General features: G+C 43.5%; 1 protein-coding gene across 6 annotated transcripts in view; it reads right to left on the bottom strand.

Moving 5' to 3' along the window:
- shisa6 (shisa family member 6) overlaps positions 1 to 20,579 on the bottom strand; it is an 82,418-nt gene extending 61,839 nt beyond the window's left edge. For all 6 annotated transcript variants that reach the window (XM_030098945.1, XM_030098947.1, XM_030098948.1 and 3 more), the window contains exons 1-3: positions 20,027 to 20,579; positions 18,527 to 18,687; positions 5,170 to 5,271 (exon numbers count right to left, since the gene is read on the bottom strand). In XM_030098945.1, coding sequence (XP_029954805.1) covers positions 5,170 to 5,271; positions 18,527 to 18,687; positions 20,027 to 20,571 — 808 coding nt within the window. In that variant the 5' untranslated portion in view covers positions 20,572 to 20,579. The remainder of the gene's footprint in view (positions 1 to 5,169; positions 5,272 to 18,526; positions 18,688 to 20,026) is intronic.
- Positions 20,580 to 20,844: the final 265 nt, after the last annotated feature.

Genomic DNA, 20,844 nt, shown 5'->3' with positions numbered 1-20,844 from the left:
AACATTTTATTGAACTGAATTTGAATGGATAACAAGGTAAATATACTAGAAACTTTATGGGGAATTCCAGTGATAATACTTCAAATCTGGCAGATTCTGTTATGCAAACAAGAATTTCTTCACTACTGCACAAAATATTACAAATTTATTGTTCTCATGGTATCACCTTGTGCCATATTCATATTGCAAAAGACTGTCTGACCTTCAAATATGCTTGAAATATGCCTTTATGCACTGTACAAAAGCTACATTTCCCACTATCTACACAGAATTGGAGTCAGAGTGTTTTTCAAAACTTCCACATTGGGAGCAGTTTTCAAAAATTTGCATTTTGACTGACCCTGAGCAACGCTGCTGCATAAACAGACACCCACAACGGAACAAAGGTTGTTTAAACGGGTCCGTTGTCAAGTGAACAGCACAAACTGACGAAGCCATTTGAATGAGGTATTTTACAAGACATTTAACTGAGTCCAGTTGATCCGGGATGTATTTCTCTCGGGGTTAATTAGTATTATTTTGTGGCGGCAAACATGTCATGTCATTTTCATGTAGTTTCATGAGGCTGGCTTCCTCCCTCAGTGCTGGAGGTTAATTGGTGAGTCTGCTTTTGCACATCTTCTGTATTAGTTTGAACGTATTGAACTTGATTATTAGCATCATTTCCTATTTGTTTTCATGGATGCAAGGCTCGTGAGATGACAGCATTGCCGCATAGTGACTGCAGCGTTGGTAAACGAAGCCAGACCTTGACCAAAGTGCTTTTGTTGCCTCAACCTTACCGCCGACGGGCTGCATCGTGATCGCCAAAGAGGGCCACACCAGTTCATGACCTTTCCCTAAAGGCATTATGGGAAATAATGTGGACTCACACGAGGGGGGAGGGGGGAGCTGAGGGGAAGGTTGTGCACCACAAAGGTGAATCAGGCCGTCTCCTCCTTTGGGTTTTTTCGCTGGGCTCCCCATGCGCTCCGAGCTAATCTGGTTTGTTTTGTGCTCTTCTTTCTCACAGATGTGAAGCATCCAGCTGCTCGGTAAGCCGCCCCCACCCCCCGACCTCACCTGTCCTCCCCCAGGGCTGCACTCACACACATACACACATATACACACAAAGCTACGTAATTAACAAGCCAAACGCACATTCGGTCTGTATAATTAGGCTGCAAAACAGACTCATCCAAGCCAGAGGACTCACTTCCTGAACTGTGAAACCGTCTTCAGCGAGACGCAGTCGAGGAGACAACATCTGTCTCCAGATTCATGCGGAAGACAAATTTTTTCCAATGATTGACCAGCGAATATGCATTAGCATTTTTTCATTCCAAACAACTGTGTTTTTCCTCTCAGCCAGAGCAACCCAAGCTGTGCAAACAAAATTAAAAAAAAACAAAAAAAAAAAAACATTTTTAATACAGGCCAACTGTTTACTCGTCCTCAACCCTTCACTGCTGAGGAGTCATGCAAATGAGGATCTCTCATTATCACACAGACGCGGCTGTGTTTTGACCCTTTGCTTTGATTAAGTACTAAGAAGCCGGCTAAAGCCAGAGCCCCAGATGCATATATGTCCATAAGAATGTCCATGGACTCACCATTGTTAATGTTCAGAGCGTATTGAACAGCACCCACTAGTGGCTGAACATGAAAACTACATCGACACGTTTCTGAAACAAAAACGCAAAAACAATTCCATTTCAATTAACTTCGAGGCCTAAAAAAGCTGTTTTTATGGCACATTAAGATTGATTCATTTACATTATTTACAGAAGCTGTAAAAAAAATCTCTTAACAGCACAAAATACTTGAGTTTTGACTCAAATTATCTCTTAAAAGTCACAATTTTAACCCTAAGTCATTGCATTGTATCATTGGTCAGTTATACTCTGCAGTTACATCAAATATAATCCACCATCCAGTCACGTTTATCCCATTTGGAGATATTTTGAGATGATATGTGTCAATTTCTACTCATGAGTCAAAAAACGGTGAAACTGTCATGAAATAGAGCAGTGCATTAGCATATTTCATCAGATGAACTCCAGCAGAGGTCAAGTGATGATTTGCAGCTGTTTTATAGGTCATTAAAGTGAAGAGACAAAGTGTCGCGGAAAGAAAGTGACTGAAAGGTGGAAGTCATTTCTGCTCCTGGCTCCGACGGAGAGGCTCGTCATATATTATATATCTGGATCCATTTGAAGGGTGCTTGTAAGCGGCTGTGGGGGGGGGAAGCGAGGGAAGGCTCGGGGTTTTTTTAACCGTTGGCAACCCTCCCCACGCTTCAGAAAACACGAAACATTATTCCGAACCCGACTTCACAAGCAGCATTTCATTGATTTTAAGAGTGACGCCTGCCTCGGGGGCACCGAGGGGGCCAGTCGGAGGACAACGCAGAGAAATGAGCCTTTCACGCATGCTGTGTGTACTTTTCCCTTTCAAAGTGAGAGAAAGAAATTTGAGCGTCAGCAGCCTCTTTGCAAGAATGTCACATGTCATTTGTTTTTGCAGCGGAAGCATCAAAGGCTGCACGGAAACACAGACTCAAGCACACAAACACCAAATGAAGAACATCATGTTAATGCTGCTGCAGCAGCGATGCTGCACCAATGCTAATTGTGATGTTTCCGGTAAAATAACTCGTATTCATAGAACCTAATCCTTTTTTTTTCCCCCTTTCCCCCCTCCTCATTACCAGCATTGGTGGAGAACAATGAGGGGCGGTTTTGCCTTTTCTCCAAGCTGAATGCGATTGTGGACCCGACCCCCTCTGAGGATGAAACCGAGCTGAGGAGGAAAAACAGTTAATTTCATGTGAACATGAATGCGACGGCTCCTCATTAGAAGGAAACTGGCGGGTTCTGCATGCTCGAAAACAATGCGGCGGCGACGTTCAGTGAAACAGAAACCTGACGACCACCAGGCGAGGCGGAAAAACCCCCGAAGGGGCTTTAGTTAAGGCTGAAAGGTCACCGTGATGAGCAAGACTTCAGCGGGTTTCCACAGAAAATATAAAGAAGGAAAGCTTGGAGCAGTGGGGTCAAATGTTATGGAAGCAACTGCAGAACAACTCTAATTCCAGAAAAATTAAAAAGAAAACAGAACAAACAGAATTCAGTGTCTGGTCAGGTCCCATTTCCACGACATTTCAAGTGGTTTTTGTATGCGTTTTGGTTTCAGAAAAGTTGTGTTTTCAGTGGCTCTGAGCACCATTGTCATGTAAACGGACGCCCAAAACATAATAAAGGTGTTCCATCCACACGAAAATTGCAGAAAGCTTACAACAGTCAAGTTGCTGGAGGATGTATAGAATGGAATTTGTCCTCATCCTATTGAGATACCAAGACCTTCCTAAAAGATCACGTCCACATGGTAACAAAAGACACATTTCTATTTTATCTGAGTCTATTTTGAAAAGTCTGCACCGGATCCATTGAGGTCAGCAGCACCTCGACAGCTGTGTTCACAGGGAATGGTGTTTCTCATTCTGTGCGGTAGTTTTCACCACATAATCATGTTTTCCCGACTGTGCTACAGTGGACCCCAACCGTAATGCAGTGATTTTCAATAAATCCAGAGACAATTTCACATAAAATGTTAGGTAACAGGCAGTTTTATTACAAATGAGGGGAATGGATCAGGGCAGAAGTATAAAACCTGGATGCCTTCAGGTTTAACATCTCATTACCCTGTTGTGACCGTCCACTGATGGACCCGTGGTCATAACATCCAATAAAAAAAAGGAGGCGTTTTCAACACACTTGTGGATGTTGCTAATTACTAATAAAAGTCAGCTAATTTAGCACTTCATCAGCAATGATAACATGTATGATTAATGGTTCCCTGCAGATTCAGAATATGAGATTGGGTTTGTTCTACCTCATAAATACTGTCCTCTTCCCAATTCATGTTCTTCATTTTAATAAAAGTTATTAGGAGGAATTATAAGTAATGACATTCTGGAACTGCCTGAGATTAAAAGGAAGGCTTCGCCTCTGAAATCATTCATAAAAGTCTGTTTCTCAGATCTGTGTAGATTAGGGGTGTCAAACATAAGGCCCACGTGCTGAAACTGGTCAAATCCAATTACGGCACTGTTTAACCAGTCTGGCCTGCTTGAGATGAAATTAGGCTGCATGTGGTAAAATGGTTTTGACGCCGTTTGGTGAAACCTCTGGGTATCTTTTCACAATGTGATGAAACAAAGAATTAAATGCAACAGTCTTTTGCAATTTATGCTAAAAACTATAGTCAGAAGAAAAACACAAGATGTTGAGATCTTAGTTTAAAGAAATTTTGTTATAATAAAAAGTCGATGAGGAAAAGTCAAGGAGGGCGAGCTGAGGAAATGTCTCTCAATACAATGTTGACTTTCACATTTTCAAAGATGCTTGAAACAGACATTTCATGAATGAATAAATGGTCAAGAACACGTCAGATCTTCCGTTTCCATGTAGTCAAATGTGCTCACTCTGTGTTATAATGTCAAACCCCTGCATGCAAAGCTTAGCCTTTAGTCAATCTACGTAGAAGCTTTTTTCCATGTGCCTTTCCATTTGTCGTGTCTTGTTGTTTCAAGGTTAAACAGCATTAAGTGGATTTAAATGTATTTACAATTCACACAATATGTACGGAGAATTGCTTCCGTCCGACTGCACATTTTAAGCTGAGGCATGCTGAAGTATTCAATTAAACCTTTGAAAATGGCGCTTGGTAAAGGAGGTCACTTCGCTGCATATGCAAGGTTACACGCACACACTCATGCACACACAAACACACACACACACAAATTGGTTAGAGCTGAAATGGATGGGAATAAATCACAAGAGCTCGGCCGATGTGGCTGCTAATAAGTGCATTACCCAGGGAAAAAAAAGAAACTCTCCCCACTTCTCCCCACTAATGGCTGCGTGTGTGTGTGTGTGTGTGTGTGCAAAAAAAAAAAATTTAATTGTAAAATGCCAAAGCAGGAGTTCACGTGAATTGCTCGAGGAGGGGAAATTGAATGTGGGAAACATTTCTCCTCCTCGTTGTTGTTGATCACCGCTGCGGCGGGAGAAACATTACGCCGGTTGCTTTCAGCATTTGGGTGGGTATCAGAGGGGGCGGTTAATTCGATCACCTGTGTGAGGAGGAGGAGGAGGAGGAGGAGGAGGAAGAATGAGAGTCAGCTACCTTTCTGGTGGCCTCGGCCCAGCGTCACGAAGCCGGAGGAGATGAAGTTGTGAAGGTCGGCACCGCCGCTGCTCCGGACGCTCTCCTTCCCGTAGTGGAGGCCTGAGAGGTCAAAAAGCACAGAAAAACATACAAACATCTGAGTCACTATGTCAGAATTAATATAAATTAAGGATGCACTGAAACTAATACCAATATCGTAGTATATTTGTGCTCATATTTGTGAAAGCGCACCGATGCAACCAGGAGAAAATTATGTAAAAATATGAATGAGAGCTACATGCTAAAGAGTTTCGAGGCTCAAACATGCTAAATGTATGTGAAAAAATTAATAGGTAATGGGAATGAATTAGGCATTACGGCTTTTCAGAGTCACTTGTATCGGTATTGCAAATGGTGAAATGTCATAAATCCAGCTTATGCTCGTTTTTTAAAAAGTGGGATCAGTGCATCCCTAATTAAACCACAGGTTTCATTGGTTTAATATTCACCCAGGGTCTCACAAAAACTCTGTTAAACTGTCTCAGTGCGCAATTTCAACCTCAAAATGATTAAAGCTGTATTTACAAGACCATTAAACTCACAAAAAAGACAATTTGTGCTTTGGGATGAACGGTTTCCTCTTCCCATCCGGTCAGAGCTCCACCTGTGGATCCCAGTAAACAGATAATTTAAGGCACTACAACTATGCTAATGTTCACTGGAATTTATTTGACCTTTGCTTTAAATAGGAATCAAAATGATACTAATATAGTCCACCAATTAAAAAAATGCAATTAAACTGAAACCGTGAACATAAAATGGTAATTATCTGAGACACCTTTAAAAGAGCCCGAGGCAAAAAACACCGAAAGAGGAAAGTTCAATGCAAAACAATTAACTTCACGAGATTTAAACCATCAGAATTACGACGCGCTCAGGTACTTTCATCTCTTGCTCGTTTGTTTTAATGGTTGTTAAACATGAAGCCGCTCAGGAAACCACAACGGGAACAATCAAGCATCACTTTCAAAAAACTCTCCATAACCTTCCATTGATTCCCATTTCCCACTGGGAAAATACATATCAATCAAGGGTCTGCAACCAAAAGAGACGTTGTCGTGATTCTGATTCCAACAAATACATATGTGGACCAACTAAAGCATTAGTTGGTCCACATTCTCCAGGGACTTGGAGGTTTTAGAGTCAACAGTCATCGTAATGAACCAAACACTTTTAAAGAGAGTGTGAAAACAGATTGCTACGTGGAGAGAACATGCAGATTCCACATGAGGATCTTCTCTCCATGAGGTATCCATTACTCCCTAAATCACCCTGATTGATTGTAAATGTAAACTAATAGTTTGAAAATGTATCGTTATCTTAATTGCATGAACTGGTAGTTCATTAAACCCTGTTAGCCACTAGTGACCCAACAACACTTTGGCTTGAGACCTGCTCATTTACACGAATCGTTGGGTATTACTATTTCCTAATTTGCCCTGTTGTCACTTGTTGCTTGACTTTCTTTACTGCCCCGCTCCGTCAGGTCTCTTTAAACAACTCCAAACACACAAACGCGCACACAGACACACTGCTGCTTTTATTTAACAAGACATTGTGGTTTAACAAGCAGGCGGTGCTACAGTTTACAGCAGCTGTTTTAGCCCAGAGTTCCTGGTTTACACTCCCTTCAGGCTTAAATACAACTTCAGTGGCTCAGGAAAGTAGAGTCTAACAACTTAAAAACATTATATTTGAAGAAGAAACTTGAGCATTACTGAGAGGTCTTTTATCTTTCGGCTAGCTGTACTGTCCCCTGAAGTCAACTGACGTTCCGTAGAGAACTAGTTAAAGAATTAGTAATTCAGGTTTATTGTACTGCTCAACACGACGATACGATCCAGCCAATGTAGCCCTGAGTCAGATATATGAAGGAGACCAACGCATTGAACCTCAGTTGAAACTCAAGTTGGCATCGTTGGGAAATGAATTAGATTAAATTAAACTTTTACTCCAGATATGTAGACCTTTATGTGATCACAGTATGCCTTTATTTCAAGATAAGACATCAAATTTGCATTTTTTGCTGATGTAATATGAACAAATGCAAAGCTAAAAAACAATTCTGGTGAAATCATTGACACAATTTTGAAAATAGATAATGTATTTAATATATTTTAAATAGTTTTTAGTCTTAAAATCTTTTTTTCTCAGTAATAGCTGTGCTTCAGAATTGTCACGTACTTTTAAATAACTCATAATCTTTTGAAAACAAGGCCCCCGCAACTGGAGAGGAGACAAAAAGCTCAGTCATATACACCATAACACAATCCCCTAATTATTTTAAACAATAGTGATTTTACATATCAAATTAAACAGACGACAGCAACAAGAATCCTCCGCACACACTATGAAAGAGTGAAGTCCATTCTGTGTCATTTCCTCAATCTATTTTGCACATTGTGCAACAACACAACTGACAAAAGATGAGAATACACACAGATGTACCCCTGTGCCAAATTGAAGGTTATGAAAATTAGATTTGCTCAGCCAAAGAAAACCAGAACAAACACATTCTGGAATTGACCTTTTAAACAAACCATTACTTTTAATATGAAGATATTCCTCTGAAGGTTGGCATGTCTGTCCGGTTTTGTCAGATCAGAGAACAGCTGGGGTCCACAGTCTTGCTAAGAGGGAATTGGAGGACATATAGGTGGAGAATCACTGTGGGAGAGGATCAAAATGTCACAAATAACACTTTTTCTCTTCATCAAGCAATAACCTGGACCACTGCATGAGCAGTAATGTTTGGAATTCACCTGTCGAATGGTCAGCAAGCTATCATGACGTGCAGAAGTTCAGCGGCACACCTAGTCAGGCTTCTCCATCAACTCCTCTGCCCCCATTGTATCATTTTCATGGTGTCAAATGGAAAACTCCCCCACGGTGTCGCTTTCCTCGGGCACAGACAGATCAGAAATGGTCGAAATGTGAAAACATATCAGCAAACACAGCGAGGTCATCCGCGGTAAGAAGGAGAAAAAGCAATATGTTTCCAACACCCACATACCGATGCACTTTGAACTCAATCACACCTCTGCCTGCGCTGCTTTCGTGGCTGCAGATAGACTATCTACTGGGGTTATTTTTCCCATTCTGTCATACCGGCAATTCTCCCTGTGACACAACAGCTCGCGCCATTCTTGTCTTCCTTTGTCACATTTGTCATTGGTAGGCCGCTGCACGACCCACTGCGACAACCCTCGAATCTGAAAAAGACCCTTCAAAAAGCCCACCCTCCCTCCGCGTCCCCCTTCCCGCCTCATTAAGGTGAGGTAGCATGAAGAGCCTGCAGAGGAAAAGGCGGCGCATTTGGAATTTATCGTCCTTGGCACAAAGAGAATCGTGACTTTCACCCCCGGTGTGCGGCGCGGAGAGGCCGGGGCCTGGTGGGCACCGAGGATTCATATGGTAATGCTTTTTTAATCAGACCTCCTCGCCGGACACCTACGTCTCTGAATTACCTTTGAGAGCGGGAAAAATGTGAATAATAAGATAATTATATCAGGAACCGGGCAGGATGCGGAGCCGTGCGGCCGGCGTCGGGGAGGGTTATCCGAATCCAAGGTCGATTAGGCTTTAACGCAGCTGGGCAGAGGTAATTTACATGGTGGGCTGATTTTATGGCATTATCAGGCCGATCTGCTGTGGTCGACATGGAACCGTGTGCATCTTTTCGATAAAGCTGCTCAGCCCGAGCTCCACGTCGCACATCTTCACCTGTTTGCCCCCCTTCCTCCAGCTGAAGATTCCTCATTAGAAGAAATGTTGCTTTTTTTTGTGTGTGTGATATCGCCCGACTTCATGCCCTCTTTTTCTCTTAACCTTGGCCACTTGTGAAACTAATGGCACAGTTCAGTGCGCAAGTCATGATCCACACCGGCTCGTAATTAACCGTGGCCACTTCTGGAAGGAGAATCTTGTGGATTCCTGCATTCGCAGCGGGAACAAACTCTTCAACACCTCAGGCCAAAGGTCGGGCGGCATAATAAGGGGCAATAATGAGATCTAGAGCAGGAGACAATTAGGTGGGGTCTCTTCAACACAGTTGCACTTACAGCTTATATTAAATATGTTGATGCAGTCAGCAAAGGAGGAGATGTTTTCAACCTTGTGGGGGGGGGTTGATGATTATCTGGCCAATGGGGACCCGACGAGGTCACACGGGAGGAGTTATAGCTTACACTGGAAGGTTTAATTGGAGGGAGGTTGCTGGAACTGCAGGCACGTAGTGGTTGTGTTGGGAAAGCTTTGCCTGTATGCAATTATAAAAGTGCCTATTGGCAAATAATTAGGAGTAATTAAATCATCTTTGTTACCGAGGCGAAATTTGGTGGGGTTGAGTCACTCGCGGTGGCGCGCAGCTACGCACCAGGCTGCAAAAATATCTGAAGGTCACGTCAAAACTACTAAAGAGCTGCAAATATTATTCTATCATCACGACTTCCGATTGTCCACAGCAGCTGACCTTTAAGCTCAGAGGAAGCTCCAACGTCTCCGGCGCTGTACACAGCCAGACCTCAGATACACCGGCACATGAAAAAGAAAGAACGAGAGCACGACACAAGAGAACCAGGGAGGAGGCCCCAAGACCAGCCCAGGATTAGATCTCTCTTGGCTGGCTTGGGAGCAACTCAGAGCCTTTCAAGAGGAGTTGAAGATCCACTAAAACTTATTTATAAGATGCTTTCACACCAGTGATTGCCCATCTGTTACAAACCCAGCCCTAAATTATTGTGTTGTGATTGTTCGTTAACACAACAATACTTTTTTTGAGTCACTGCAAATGAAACTTTGAGATAAAAGCTTCCAGATTGCAACATTTTTGATCGACATTGGTTCCCATCTCATAGTAAACAGGGAAAGCACAACTTTTCTTGAACGTCCAATAATGCAACACTGCGTCTGCCGTTCACATTCACTAACATGTTCTACACCGTCATCTGCATACGTGGAGACACGTTTAATTATACAGAATGCACAGAAAGAAAGAGGTTAAAGTGGCTTTTGTGAAGTAACCAAGGATAAGCACAGAAAGAACAGTAAGATGCAACCAATTAGTGAAATGCAAATTGCAGCCTTTTCAACCATTTCTGGCATTTCTACAATGTCAAGAGGTGGGCAATTCATTTGAAACAGAAAAAACCTGTGATGTCTATGGATGAAGTGATCCAAGAGTTCTACTAAATTCAGCTCAGTATGGATATGCATATTGAAAAGCGGTATGTTACATAATTTGGCGAGCTGCTGTTGAGAACATGTTTGTATTTTTGCTTTGTGGTAAAAACAGTTATTATTAAAATTGTAAATTTTCAAGACAAAGAAGATGAGTGAAAGAATGGAAGTCCAAAGAGGAGAAAAATGAAAGCAAAGCAGCTGTGCTGCATATGTAATGAACACTAACATTCATCTGATTCATGGTTTCTCACTGAGCATGCTGGTCAACGGTGGTTTCCAGGACGACTGCATACAGGGGACAAAGTCATTTGAAAGCACCCCAGGAGTCAATAATTCCCTCGCTGATTGTATTTCTTTTTTCTCACAATTCCTCCTGAAAAGTAATCACGCTAAGAAAAGTCACGGCCCCTGACCCCAGATTGTCACAGCATGACTGCATATTGAACATTTCTAAGCTTTCGAATGTAATCCAACTTTCCGCCTCCTCCGAATGTCATGACGCACAAAACACGGATCCATAACTCACAATCCAATTTTCCCCCTCTATATTTTTGCAGAACTGCTCGATGGGAGTAATTGTTTTTGTGTTTTTTTTTTGTTTTTTTTTTTTTTGTATTATAACTGCTCTCCTTTGGTTTCCGTTGAGTAACCCGAGACAGTGGGAAAACAGCTACTCTCGGCACAACCTAAAAACTATATTTCATCATTCTGCGGCATTAAAGAAATGTCAGAGAGGAAACCAAGCAAGACTTTTTCAAGAAAAAAGAAAGGGGAAGGGGAAAAAAAAAAGCCGAATCTTTGCCGGTGGTGTGCGGTAAATAAATCAACTTCATCTGAAGCGAGCTTTGGGCTAAACTGCATTACTCAGAGACGTGGTTATTGTTTACTTTAACCAAAGGCAAACTCTTGTAAAGATGCCCCCCTCCCCCTGAAAAACCCAAGGTCTGCTCCGGCTCCTTGTTGTGGCTGCAGGGCGCTCCGTGTTTACACCCCGACCTAAAAGAGGATCTGAGCCCCACAACAATGCAGAGTGGATCCGAATAAAAATAGCAGCTGGTATCACATTATGCTGTCTGTACTGTTTCTCGCTTCAGGCTCTCTGTCTCTACCCCCCCCTTCTCATTTTAAATGAGAATATGTCATTCTGAAAACGCTGGGAAGTTTTTGCAATGCGCCAAGGGTAACGTGTCGCCGTGCACGGCCTGCAATGTGCAGGAAAATAGATAAAAACGCGTGGGTATTTTTAGCTTAACAAAAGTCATGTGGATCACAAAAAGCTGGGCGGAGATTGTTTAATATTAATGAAAATGATAAACATGAGGCATACTATAAAAATATGACCTGTCAAAATATTTATCTCGACGTAGCGCCGAGATAGAGGCTTTGGGGATGTGCTTTGCAGCAGAGCACAGTCTTCACGTATTGCTTGCTTATGGTGTATGAATTAGTCTTTACGGCATTTAATAAGTACTCCTGTCAGTACTCGGTATTGGAAAATAGCCAAAGGTTAGTACTCATGTAAGTGGTCACCGTTTAAAAAAAGTGGTATAGATGCATCCCTACTCTTCAGTACCCTCCACATAAGCTGATGTTCTCCACTCAGGGTCGCTTCGCTCTATGAAGTCTCTCCATCTGATTTGAAAGCGTCTCCAGGATATGAAGTGGCGAGCCTCTTCCCTCAAGGAAAACTCACCTCCCTCCTCATCTACCCTGTGCCAAATGCTCATTTAAGCTCGCATGAATATGCATTTTCTGCAAGAACAGGCTGACTCCCCTCTTCTTTCAATGCACCCATTAAGCACGCTTTGCCGCTGTGTCGTCGGAGCTTTTCATGTCCACAAGTTGCCGTGTTTCCTGATGTGTGCAGGCGAGGTGGAGGGGATTCTGAGCCGGCCTGAGCTAGGAGCGAGGAATGGAATCGAAGTAAGTTGCGACCGAAACGACGCCCGACCTTTACCGGCTCGGAACGTCAGCAAGGTCGCGTCGGATCAGGCAGTCATCCATAGTTATGACGGCTGCATCAGTCGGTCCAGCCGAGCTGGAGGGGGGAGGGAGGGAGGGGCGAGAGCGTGAGAGAGGGGGAGACACCAAGTGAAGAAATGCTGGAATGTCTTTCCCGCCCTGCCGCCAGTGCTTGATTAATGTGGAAGTGGCAGAAAGAGGCCAAGTTTACATGACTTACGAGTGTCTAGTGAACCCAAATCAAGCTGAGAGCACGAGCGTCGCTGGAGATGTGGGACGTAAAGAGATTATCGCCTGTACTGAACCACAAGCCCAACACGATGGCTGCACGCACTGTCTGCTGCCTCTGTGTGTGTGTGTGTGTGTCATAAACCACAGAGATAACTAAACCATCTCATTTGACTCATAATGCTCTGTTAATTCTACTTCTCATGAATAAATCTTCATAAAATGTTACACGATGCTAAAATTATTTATTGCGCAAATAAAAACTATCACGCCTGCATGTATTTAGATATGAAATGCTCACATTTATTACAAAGATCCTGATGTTTTCCAGGTGATTTTGTCAGATTTAATCTACAAGTGACACTATGTGCAAACAGAACTACTGTATGTAAATTAAAATTTCCTGTTTTTTGAATGAGCGCCTGGAAACAGCTTTACGTCTGTGTGCAGTTGCTGAAGATTCCCATGCAGTAATCGAATGGCGCTCTAAGCGATTCCTCGCACAATATTGATGGAGGAAGTTATAGGAAGCCATCAAACATATCACAGAGCAGATATATCTGAATTTAGGGGGGAAAAGAGAAGAAAAAAGTCTAATCTAGGAGAGGATTAGTCTTAAAATCTGAGGTTGGACAAAAAATATGTCTTATAATAAAGCCAAGAAATAAAAGTGATGGGGGGCCAGGTGAAGAAATGTCTGTCAGCGTAATAAAAGCTACATTTCTGGAAAAGACTGGACTGACTGACATCTTTCCTATTACGTTAAAGAGAGATACAGTCATAAACAACAAAACATTTTCAGACTTTCAGTCACATGGCAGCTTGTACCTTAATTATTTAGCATGACTTCCTCTTTGCTTTTAAGTGTGATTCCGGGCGCACACCTGATATTTCATAATCCATAATTCCACAACTGAAGTGGATTCTGTGTTTTATTAGAAACAGACTTACATGTTTGCTCCCATTTTGACAAATCTTCAGTGGATCAGATCCAATACACTCTTTTTATAAAAGTGTTGCTTTGTTAATTACTGAAGTCAAGTTTTTCTTCCCATCAGGTTATAAACTCAAGCACATTGGACAATGCTATCCTTTCAACTTTGTCTCAACAGTTCTGGGAAGTCTCTTTTCTATTCTGTAACATAGAGCAAAGTCCGTAAAGGTTTGATGAATTCGCCATGACGGAGTCCAGACCTCGACCCCACACAGCACTTTGGGGATGAAGAGGAGCGTAGATTCAGAGCCAGGTTCTCTTGTTCAACATTGGTGCCTGACCTCATAAATTACCTACAGAATGAATATGGGCCGGAACTCCCACAGAAACACTCTGAAATCTTGTTGTAGAGCCTTTCCAAGAAGAGCACGAGTTGTTACAACTGCAAAATGGATTTACATTTAATTGCTGTTGGTAAAATGATCAGGCATATGGATCATTTGGACCATATAATGTACATCTTTTAGCATTTTTTTTGGCAAGTCAGTTTTAGTTTTCTTTTGCATTGCCAAAGAAATAATGTCATTTTATTCAGCAAGGGTTTCTTGAAGGCTATAAGGCCACGTTTCAAGTGAAACTTTTTTGGGGGGGAATTCGGGAATTTGGGGGGGAACCTCAATGTTTTGAAAATCATGTTCGTCTGACTCTTTCGAAAGGTTCCACCTTGGAAGCTGTTTTAAAAAAAAACTTGAGTTTTCTGTGGCTCCAAGCACCATTGTTGTGTGAAAGAATCCTGGAAATACTACGAAAGCTTTCAGTTTTCACTTGTAAACGGTTTCTCGGAGTTCATAAGAACTGGCCAGTCTACAAGTCAGTAAAAAGTACAGGTACTTGTTTCAAACGGTGTTTTTAAAAGTGTGAAAAACCAAACAGTTGCACTGGTCTGGACTCGGATTCAACTGGATTCTCCTCAGAGTTTGAAGTGATCACTGCAGAGGCTGGCGTAGCTGCTGATGTTAATATCTCCATCAGTCTGACTCTTTAATGAATATACACTATATGAATATACAAATTATAAAATAATTTGGAGGAATTCTTAAAAAAGACCACTTTCCTTTTAATTACCAGCTGAGGAATATGACCTCGAGAGTATTGCTAGCTTTTTATTTTTTTTTATTCTATTCTCACCCCAAACGTGAATGACACACAACTGCTTCTGGTTACTAAACTATTTGGGGGAAAAAAGTCTCTTGACATTTTTATTGAATAAAAAAAACCTCTTAATTTGCTTCACAGAGACATTAATGGCTTCTCAGTCGCCGCTAATCTTCTGAATAAATACCGATGGCCTCTTCACCTTGGCCCCGGTGCAGAAGGAAAATAGACCCACAATCCTGTCATTCATGGCTGCAGTATTCAGTCTAACGGGTCTGTTTTCATCAACTCCAGTTTTTTAAGCAAACACATTACATAAGGGGTGTCGACATTTTAGTTCAGGGTCCAAAAAAGGCCAAACTTCATCTTGAGTGAACAGGACCAGTAAAATAGCACCATAATAAACTTTTAATTTAACTTCAAATTTTTTCTCTTTTGCCATGGTGAGTATTCTTAATGAAAATGTAATTGTTTTTTTTTGCAAAACCAAACATTTAGTATAGAAAATGATGACTATCTCAACATGAAGCCAGTCTTAATGAAACCTTCTGGTGTAAAAAACAGTGAAATCTTCTCCTATAGCTGTTTCATTATGCATGTTTTTACAAGCTCACCCTGACAGCATGGCTTTGACAGCATGGAGGTAGCAAGCTTTCGTGATATCTCAGCTCCGTTCTCACTGGGCCTGTTCACACCTGGCATTAACAAGCATTTCAGGTGATCAAATGTGGCGAGCACTGACACACACTGTCTACACCGGTTCGTATCATGCGTTTCAGGCTAACTACTCTGAGTTCAAACTGTATCACCGCCTCTACTTTACTTCTGCAAAAAAGTAAATTTTGCCTCGCTTGTGTTGTTTCTTTTCTAAACACATTTTCACCATTTGTTTGGCAACTTCACAGGCCAGATTGGAGCCTCTTGCTGGCCCGTTTTTGGTTCACGGGCCTCATGTTTGACACCCTTCATCTAAACGGTCTCCTGTAAGTAGAGTCACTTCTACTAAGACAAACGCACAATCTTACACTAATATTCTCACACAAAATGGTAGAGAACTGAAATGCCGCTCCACACAGGCCAACAGGATGATTCGTCACTGTCGTACTTTTCACGTACTTTTGATTTTATCCAGCAGAGTTCATAACACCCAGTGAAGCCTCGGAGAGCCGTGGATCGCTGCCCGGAGTGACGTGAGGCGACGTCAATCCATAGAAAAACGTGAGAAAGCTCAATAAGTGTGCTTGAAATCTGAGTTTGATTATTCAGACAATCGAGTGGTGCAAAGAAGGACATAATGGTTTAATTAGTCACTGTGAAGTAATTGTGACATCCTCTTGTTAATTTTCGTTGTCGCGGGCTTTGTAGCACATCGAGGCTGAGCTCGGAATCCGTCGACATCTCGCGCTGTGAGGACAGCGCCGCTTCCACTAAGTCGCCGCGTGCTCCTTTGTTCATTTTAATGGGTTTTTGTGTAACTAACAAAGGAAATGTTACCTCCTCAGCCTGCCCTAGCAAACAACATGCTTGGTTTTTACTTTTCAAGTCCATGTGACACATCTGGGTTTTTAGTATCCGGAAGGAGGATAAAAGATACTTTTTTTTTTTTTCAATTCAATTAAAGAAACTGCACATGGAGCCACAAGCTGGAGTTGACGACATCCTATCATAGCGTTGCTTTAACAGCTTCAAACATCAGCACCTCCACAGGTTTTTCTCTTCTTTCTGTTTTTTAACCAAGCCCCGGCGCTTAACATCTCCCAGGTTTTTCTTTGTAGGAGCTCATTATTTCCCATCTGCGTCCCTTCTCTCCCCGTCTGATCACACCTGCCTCTCTCTCTCTGAAAGAGCCCGCCGGCGCTGACTGGCCCCCCTCCCAAAAACCCCCCATGTTTCTCCTCCTTTCTCCAGTACCCAGTTTCCCCTGTCGATGGAGTGAGAGGTCATCACTTCCAGCCCGTCAGACTCTACCGGGGCCCCGCTCCTGCACCTCGCCAGCCTGTAATTATCTGCCCCCCCCCCCCCCCCCCCCCCCCCCCAACCACCACCACCACCAAACTCCCCACCTCCTCCTCTGTCGCTCTCTTTCCTCCTCAAACTCCCTTCTCTTTCGCTCAAATCGGATGATTACAGGATGCTTCTATTGGAGATTATAACGCTGAAAGCGAGGGCGCAGTGGGGGCTCTCTCTCACTGGGGGGGGTGGCTGATGCAGAACTCCGCAACGACAAAACAAGCAGGCTCTGCTTGCAAATGCACACCGGGTAGGAGGGAGCGCAGGCAACTGGTTAAACAGCTTTCCAGTATTCAACCAGCATCCACCGCCGCCCCACAACACGTCGCAAATTTACCCGCCGCATCGACGACGACCGACTGAACTGCGATCAATTACGCTTCGCTTTCATACGTTCATGCTCCGCATGTCAACATATACTGCACTCGATAGATATGAGTCTGTGAGATGTCAAAATGTGCCCAGAGAACATCACATCTTTGTGAAAAATTCGGGGCGGCTGTGACTCAGACGGTAAAGTGGTCGTCTCTCAATCGGAGAGTTGCAGGTCTAGTTAAAGAACTAAAACTTGTTGTATTAATTACAATTCATTTTAATCATTCACTCCACTAAAACAAAAACTGGGAATAATTCCTTTATACAATTGAAAATATACTTGAAAACTAATGTCAAAGGCAAAATAACAGAATGTTACCTATTCAAGAACTGCAATTGATTTGGAATAATTATTTAGAAACACAAAAACTAATGAAAGAAATGACTGAAAACACAACTGAGCCAATCAACTCATGATGGAATTTGGCTGTCTGAGACTGCGGATACACGTGTAATGAGACAAAATAAAAACATGATCCTGGTAGAGCTGGTGTTAATTAGGGCCAAGAGAAAGAATACTGTTCTTTGGAAGAACCAATTTGCGTTGTTCGCAACTCATATTGGTATCTTAATGCTCAAAAACTTCATTGCGTATTCAACCGATTTCTTAAAAATACATCTTCTTTACCCACTAAATCTAACACACAGTGTTCTATACTAGACTATGGTAACAACGAGGGATGCACCGATACTGATACCAGGATCGGGTATCGGGTCCGATACTGCACCGATATCGTACTCCTAAAAGGTCACCGACACCGCCTGGTTAGTATCACATGACGTCATTCATCAACAACATCAGCAGCAGGTAGACAAGAGAGGACAAGTGGTTTAGAGATTCTTTAATATTAATGAGAATGACAAAAGCAAAACAGACTTTAAACTATGTGAAATATTGTGTGAAAACGAGATCGTACAACACCAGGAACTTAACCAGCAGAGACGTTTGGACCAGCAGAATCAGCCCAATGTCACTCAGTAGTCTAATCGCTCTGAGGGTTTTACTCTGATCCGTGCTTCATGTATGGATTCATGAAGAATGTATACGGCTTTATATTCATATTCAATAAGTACTTGTATCGGTACTCGGTTTCGGCAAGTAGATAAAGTTTAGTGAAGTGGTATCAGTGCATCCCTCGTAACAACACATCATCAGCAGGGTAAAACTAGCCTGAACCCACCACACCTTCCCTGTTCGCTGCACAACAATCCAACACTTGGTGAATTGATGAATTCTGCTCTGAACGACCGGCCTCAAGTTTTCTGACACCCTAAAATCCAAGAGTCAGAAAGATCATGAGGCCCGGCTTTTACGGGTTTATTCACAATGGAGATCCAGATCAAGGAGGGTTCAACATCAAAACTACAGCATATAGCCAACCTAGAGACATCAGCTTAGTGTAGAAACCCAAGGACCAAAGGGACGACTCCACTTAGAAACATCAGGATTTGGTTCTGCAGGGTTCTTACCGTGGTTGGACTTGGATCCGTGCACAGGCGTGTAGTGGTTCTTGGAGGAGGTTCTGACCGGCGTGTTGTCTTTGGGCGAGCCGTTCATCGCCGCAAAGTTCTCGCAGTCGTACTGCGATATGGGGATCGGCCCCTGCTGCCTCAGGATGTCGGCGAGGGCCCTGGATTAAAAAAAAAAAAAAAATAGAAAGAAAGAAACCAGGAGGATGTCTGTTAGTGCAGCAGCAGCAGCCAGAGCCGGCTTTCTTCCTCTAATAGATAAGACGGTGTTTTGCTTCTACAAGTTAATCAGAGCTGCTCTTTCTTCTTTTACCTGTTCTCTTTTTTTCCCTCCATCTGGGAGCGTGACGAACGCTCATTTTTACTGGGATGTGAGAGCATCTTGTCTAATTGGGTTGAGTCTGAATGTTTTTCAGACCGCACCAGGTGCATATGGAAGGATGGAGCCCTCGGGGGGGGGGGGGGGGGGGGGGGGGGAATGAGGTGGGGGAGGGAGGAAGGCGATGAAAGAAAGTTAAAGGGGGGGTAAAAAAATAAGTGTTTGGTTGATGTTTCTGGCGTTATAAAAAAAAGGGGGGGGGGATGAGAATGTGTTGTAATCTTTTAAATGAATATTTCAAAACGTTTTCCTCCTCTCTCTCTCTCCCCCCACATCAGCACCACCGTGTCCCTTATTGAATGTGCAGCGGTGCGTGCGTGTCACACGACCTTGATACAGCCCCAATGTTAACACTATCCATTATTCACCGTCTTAAGATTGCTCAAGTGTTGAATAATGCATCCATTAAAAAAAAAAAAAAAACTACTCAATCTGAGGGAAATAATGTGTGTCAGCATTTGTTCACTGATGTGGTGCAGCAGGCTACAACATGTGGTCCACTCATGGGTGATCACTCTCATATGGTGAAAGCCCCCCAAGCAGGAGGAGGAGGAGGAGGAGGAGGAGGAGGAGGAAGAAGAAGGAGGCCAAGCTGAGAAGGTGAGATGATCCTCCAATAAAACTCCACCTGTACCCATCAGAAATCCCTCCATCCCGATACAAACAGATTTTGGAGAGACTGGTGGGATGCCCTTTATATTTCAAAACACCATATCTGCTTTGAAAACCAACAATATATTCAGCATCACTGTTGGCGGTGGAGGCTCTTCGCACTCCCACACACAGCAGACACAAGCAGCCATACCAGCCGCTCCTGTCAAATGGCTCCCTTTCAACTTCTGTGGTAATGACTGGGAGCTTTCGCTCGCTCAGATTTTTAACATCTGCCGGCAAATCAGGCATCGGGATCTGATCTGGGAAGGTGCTGCCTTCAGATAGAGATCTGTTAATTAAAACCTCATTATTTCTGAGGTGGAGCAGAGAGGCGCACAAAGTGGGGATGACTGGGTTTGATACCTGCTGGCTTTGACTTTTGACCCCTCCCTCTGCTGATTGCAGATGCACGTGTGTTCTCTTGCCGTGCATGATGCATTTGCGAGTGTTTCCCACCTCCCACTCACCTGTGTATGTTCATCTCCTGAGGCGGCTCCGTGGCTTTGTCGTACGCAACTTTGGCGGACACTCCCAGCACAATGATGAAGGCTATGATCCCACAGGTGATGTAGACCGCCGTGTTGGTCTGATCCATGCTGGGATCGTAGGTCTCTCCGGTGGGGACCGGAGACGGGGCTTGAGTCTGCACCCACTCCGGGGTCTGGTAGTTCCTGCAGGCTTTCTGGTCCAGCCGGTCCTTCTTGTACTCGCAGCAGAAGCGCAGGTAGCACGTCCCGCAGCAGTACCGGTGGTCCGTGTTGTTGCACTCGAACATCTTGTCGTACTGGCCGCTCACGTCGTAGTAACCCAAGCAGGTGTCGTGGTTACTGACGGGCGGCTTCGGCGGCGGGGGCGGCGGCGTCTTGGGCGCGGAGAGCACCGTGGGCACCACCGTGGCTTTGTTGGCCCCCTTCCGGGGCGCGGGTTTGGGTTTCTTCCCGCCGGTGGCTGCGCTCAGGACGCACAGCGGGTCCAGGTAGATGAGGAGCAGCAGAAGGTGCCGTATCCCCATGGCGCTGCGCCGAACGAAGGGGAAAAAAACAAAAACAAAAAACAAACAAACAAAAAAAACAAACGAAAAAAAAAAGACTTTTTAAGTTGCAGAAATTAAAAAAAAAAATCTTCAGTTTTCAGCAAGTTTGGCCGCCGAGTCTTCCCCTGCGTGCTCGGTGTCCGGTGCAGCCGTCATGCTGAACGCAAAACTCTGTCAAGGGCATTTCTCCGCTCCTGTTACGCAATGCACGCGCTAAAGCACGGTGCGCCACCGGGAGAGCACCATCACCTC

This window comes from Salarias fasciatus, chromosome 8 (assembly GCF_902148845.1).
Source record: "Salarias fasciatus chromosome 8, fSalaFa1.1, whole genome shotgun sequence".
Classification (NCBI taxonomy): Eukaryota; Metazoa; Chordata; class Actinopteri; order Blenniiformes; family Blenniidae; genus Salarias; species Salarias fasciatus.
This window is presented reverse-complemented; position numbering and strand designations above follow the sequence as displayed.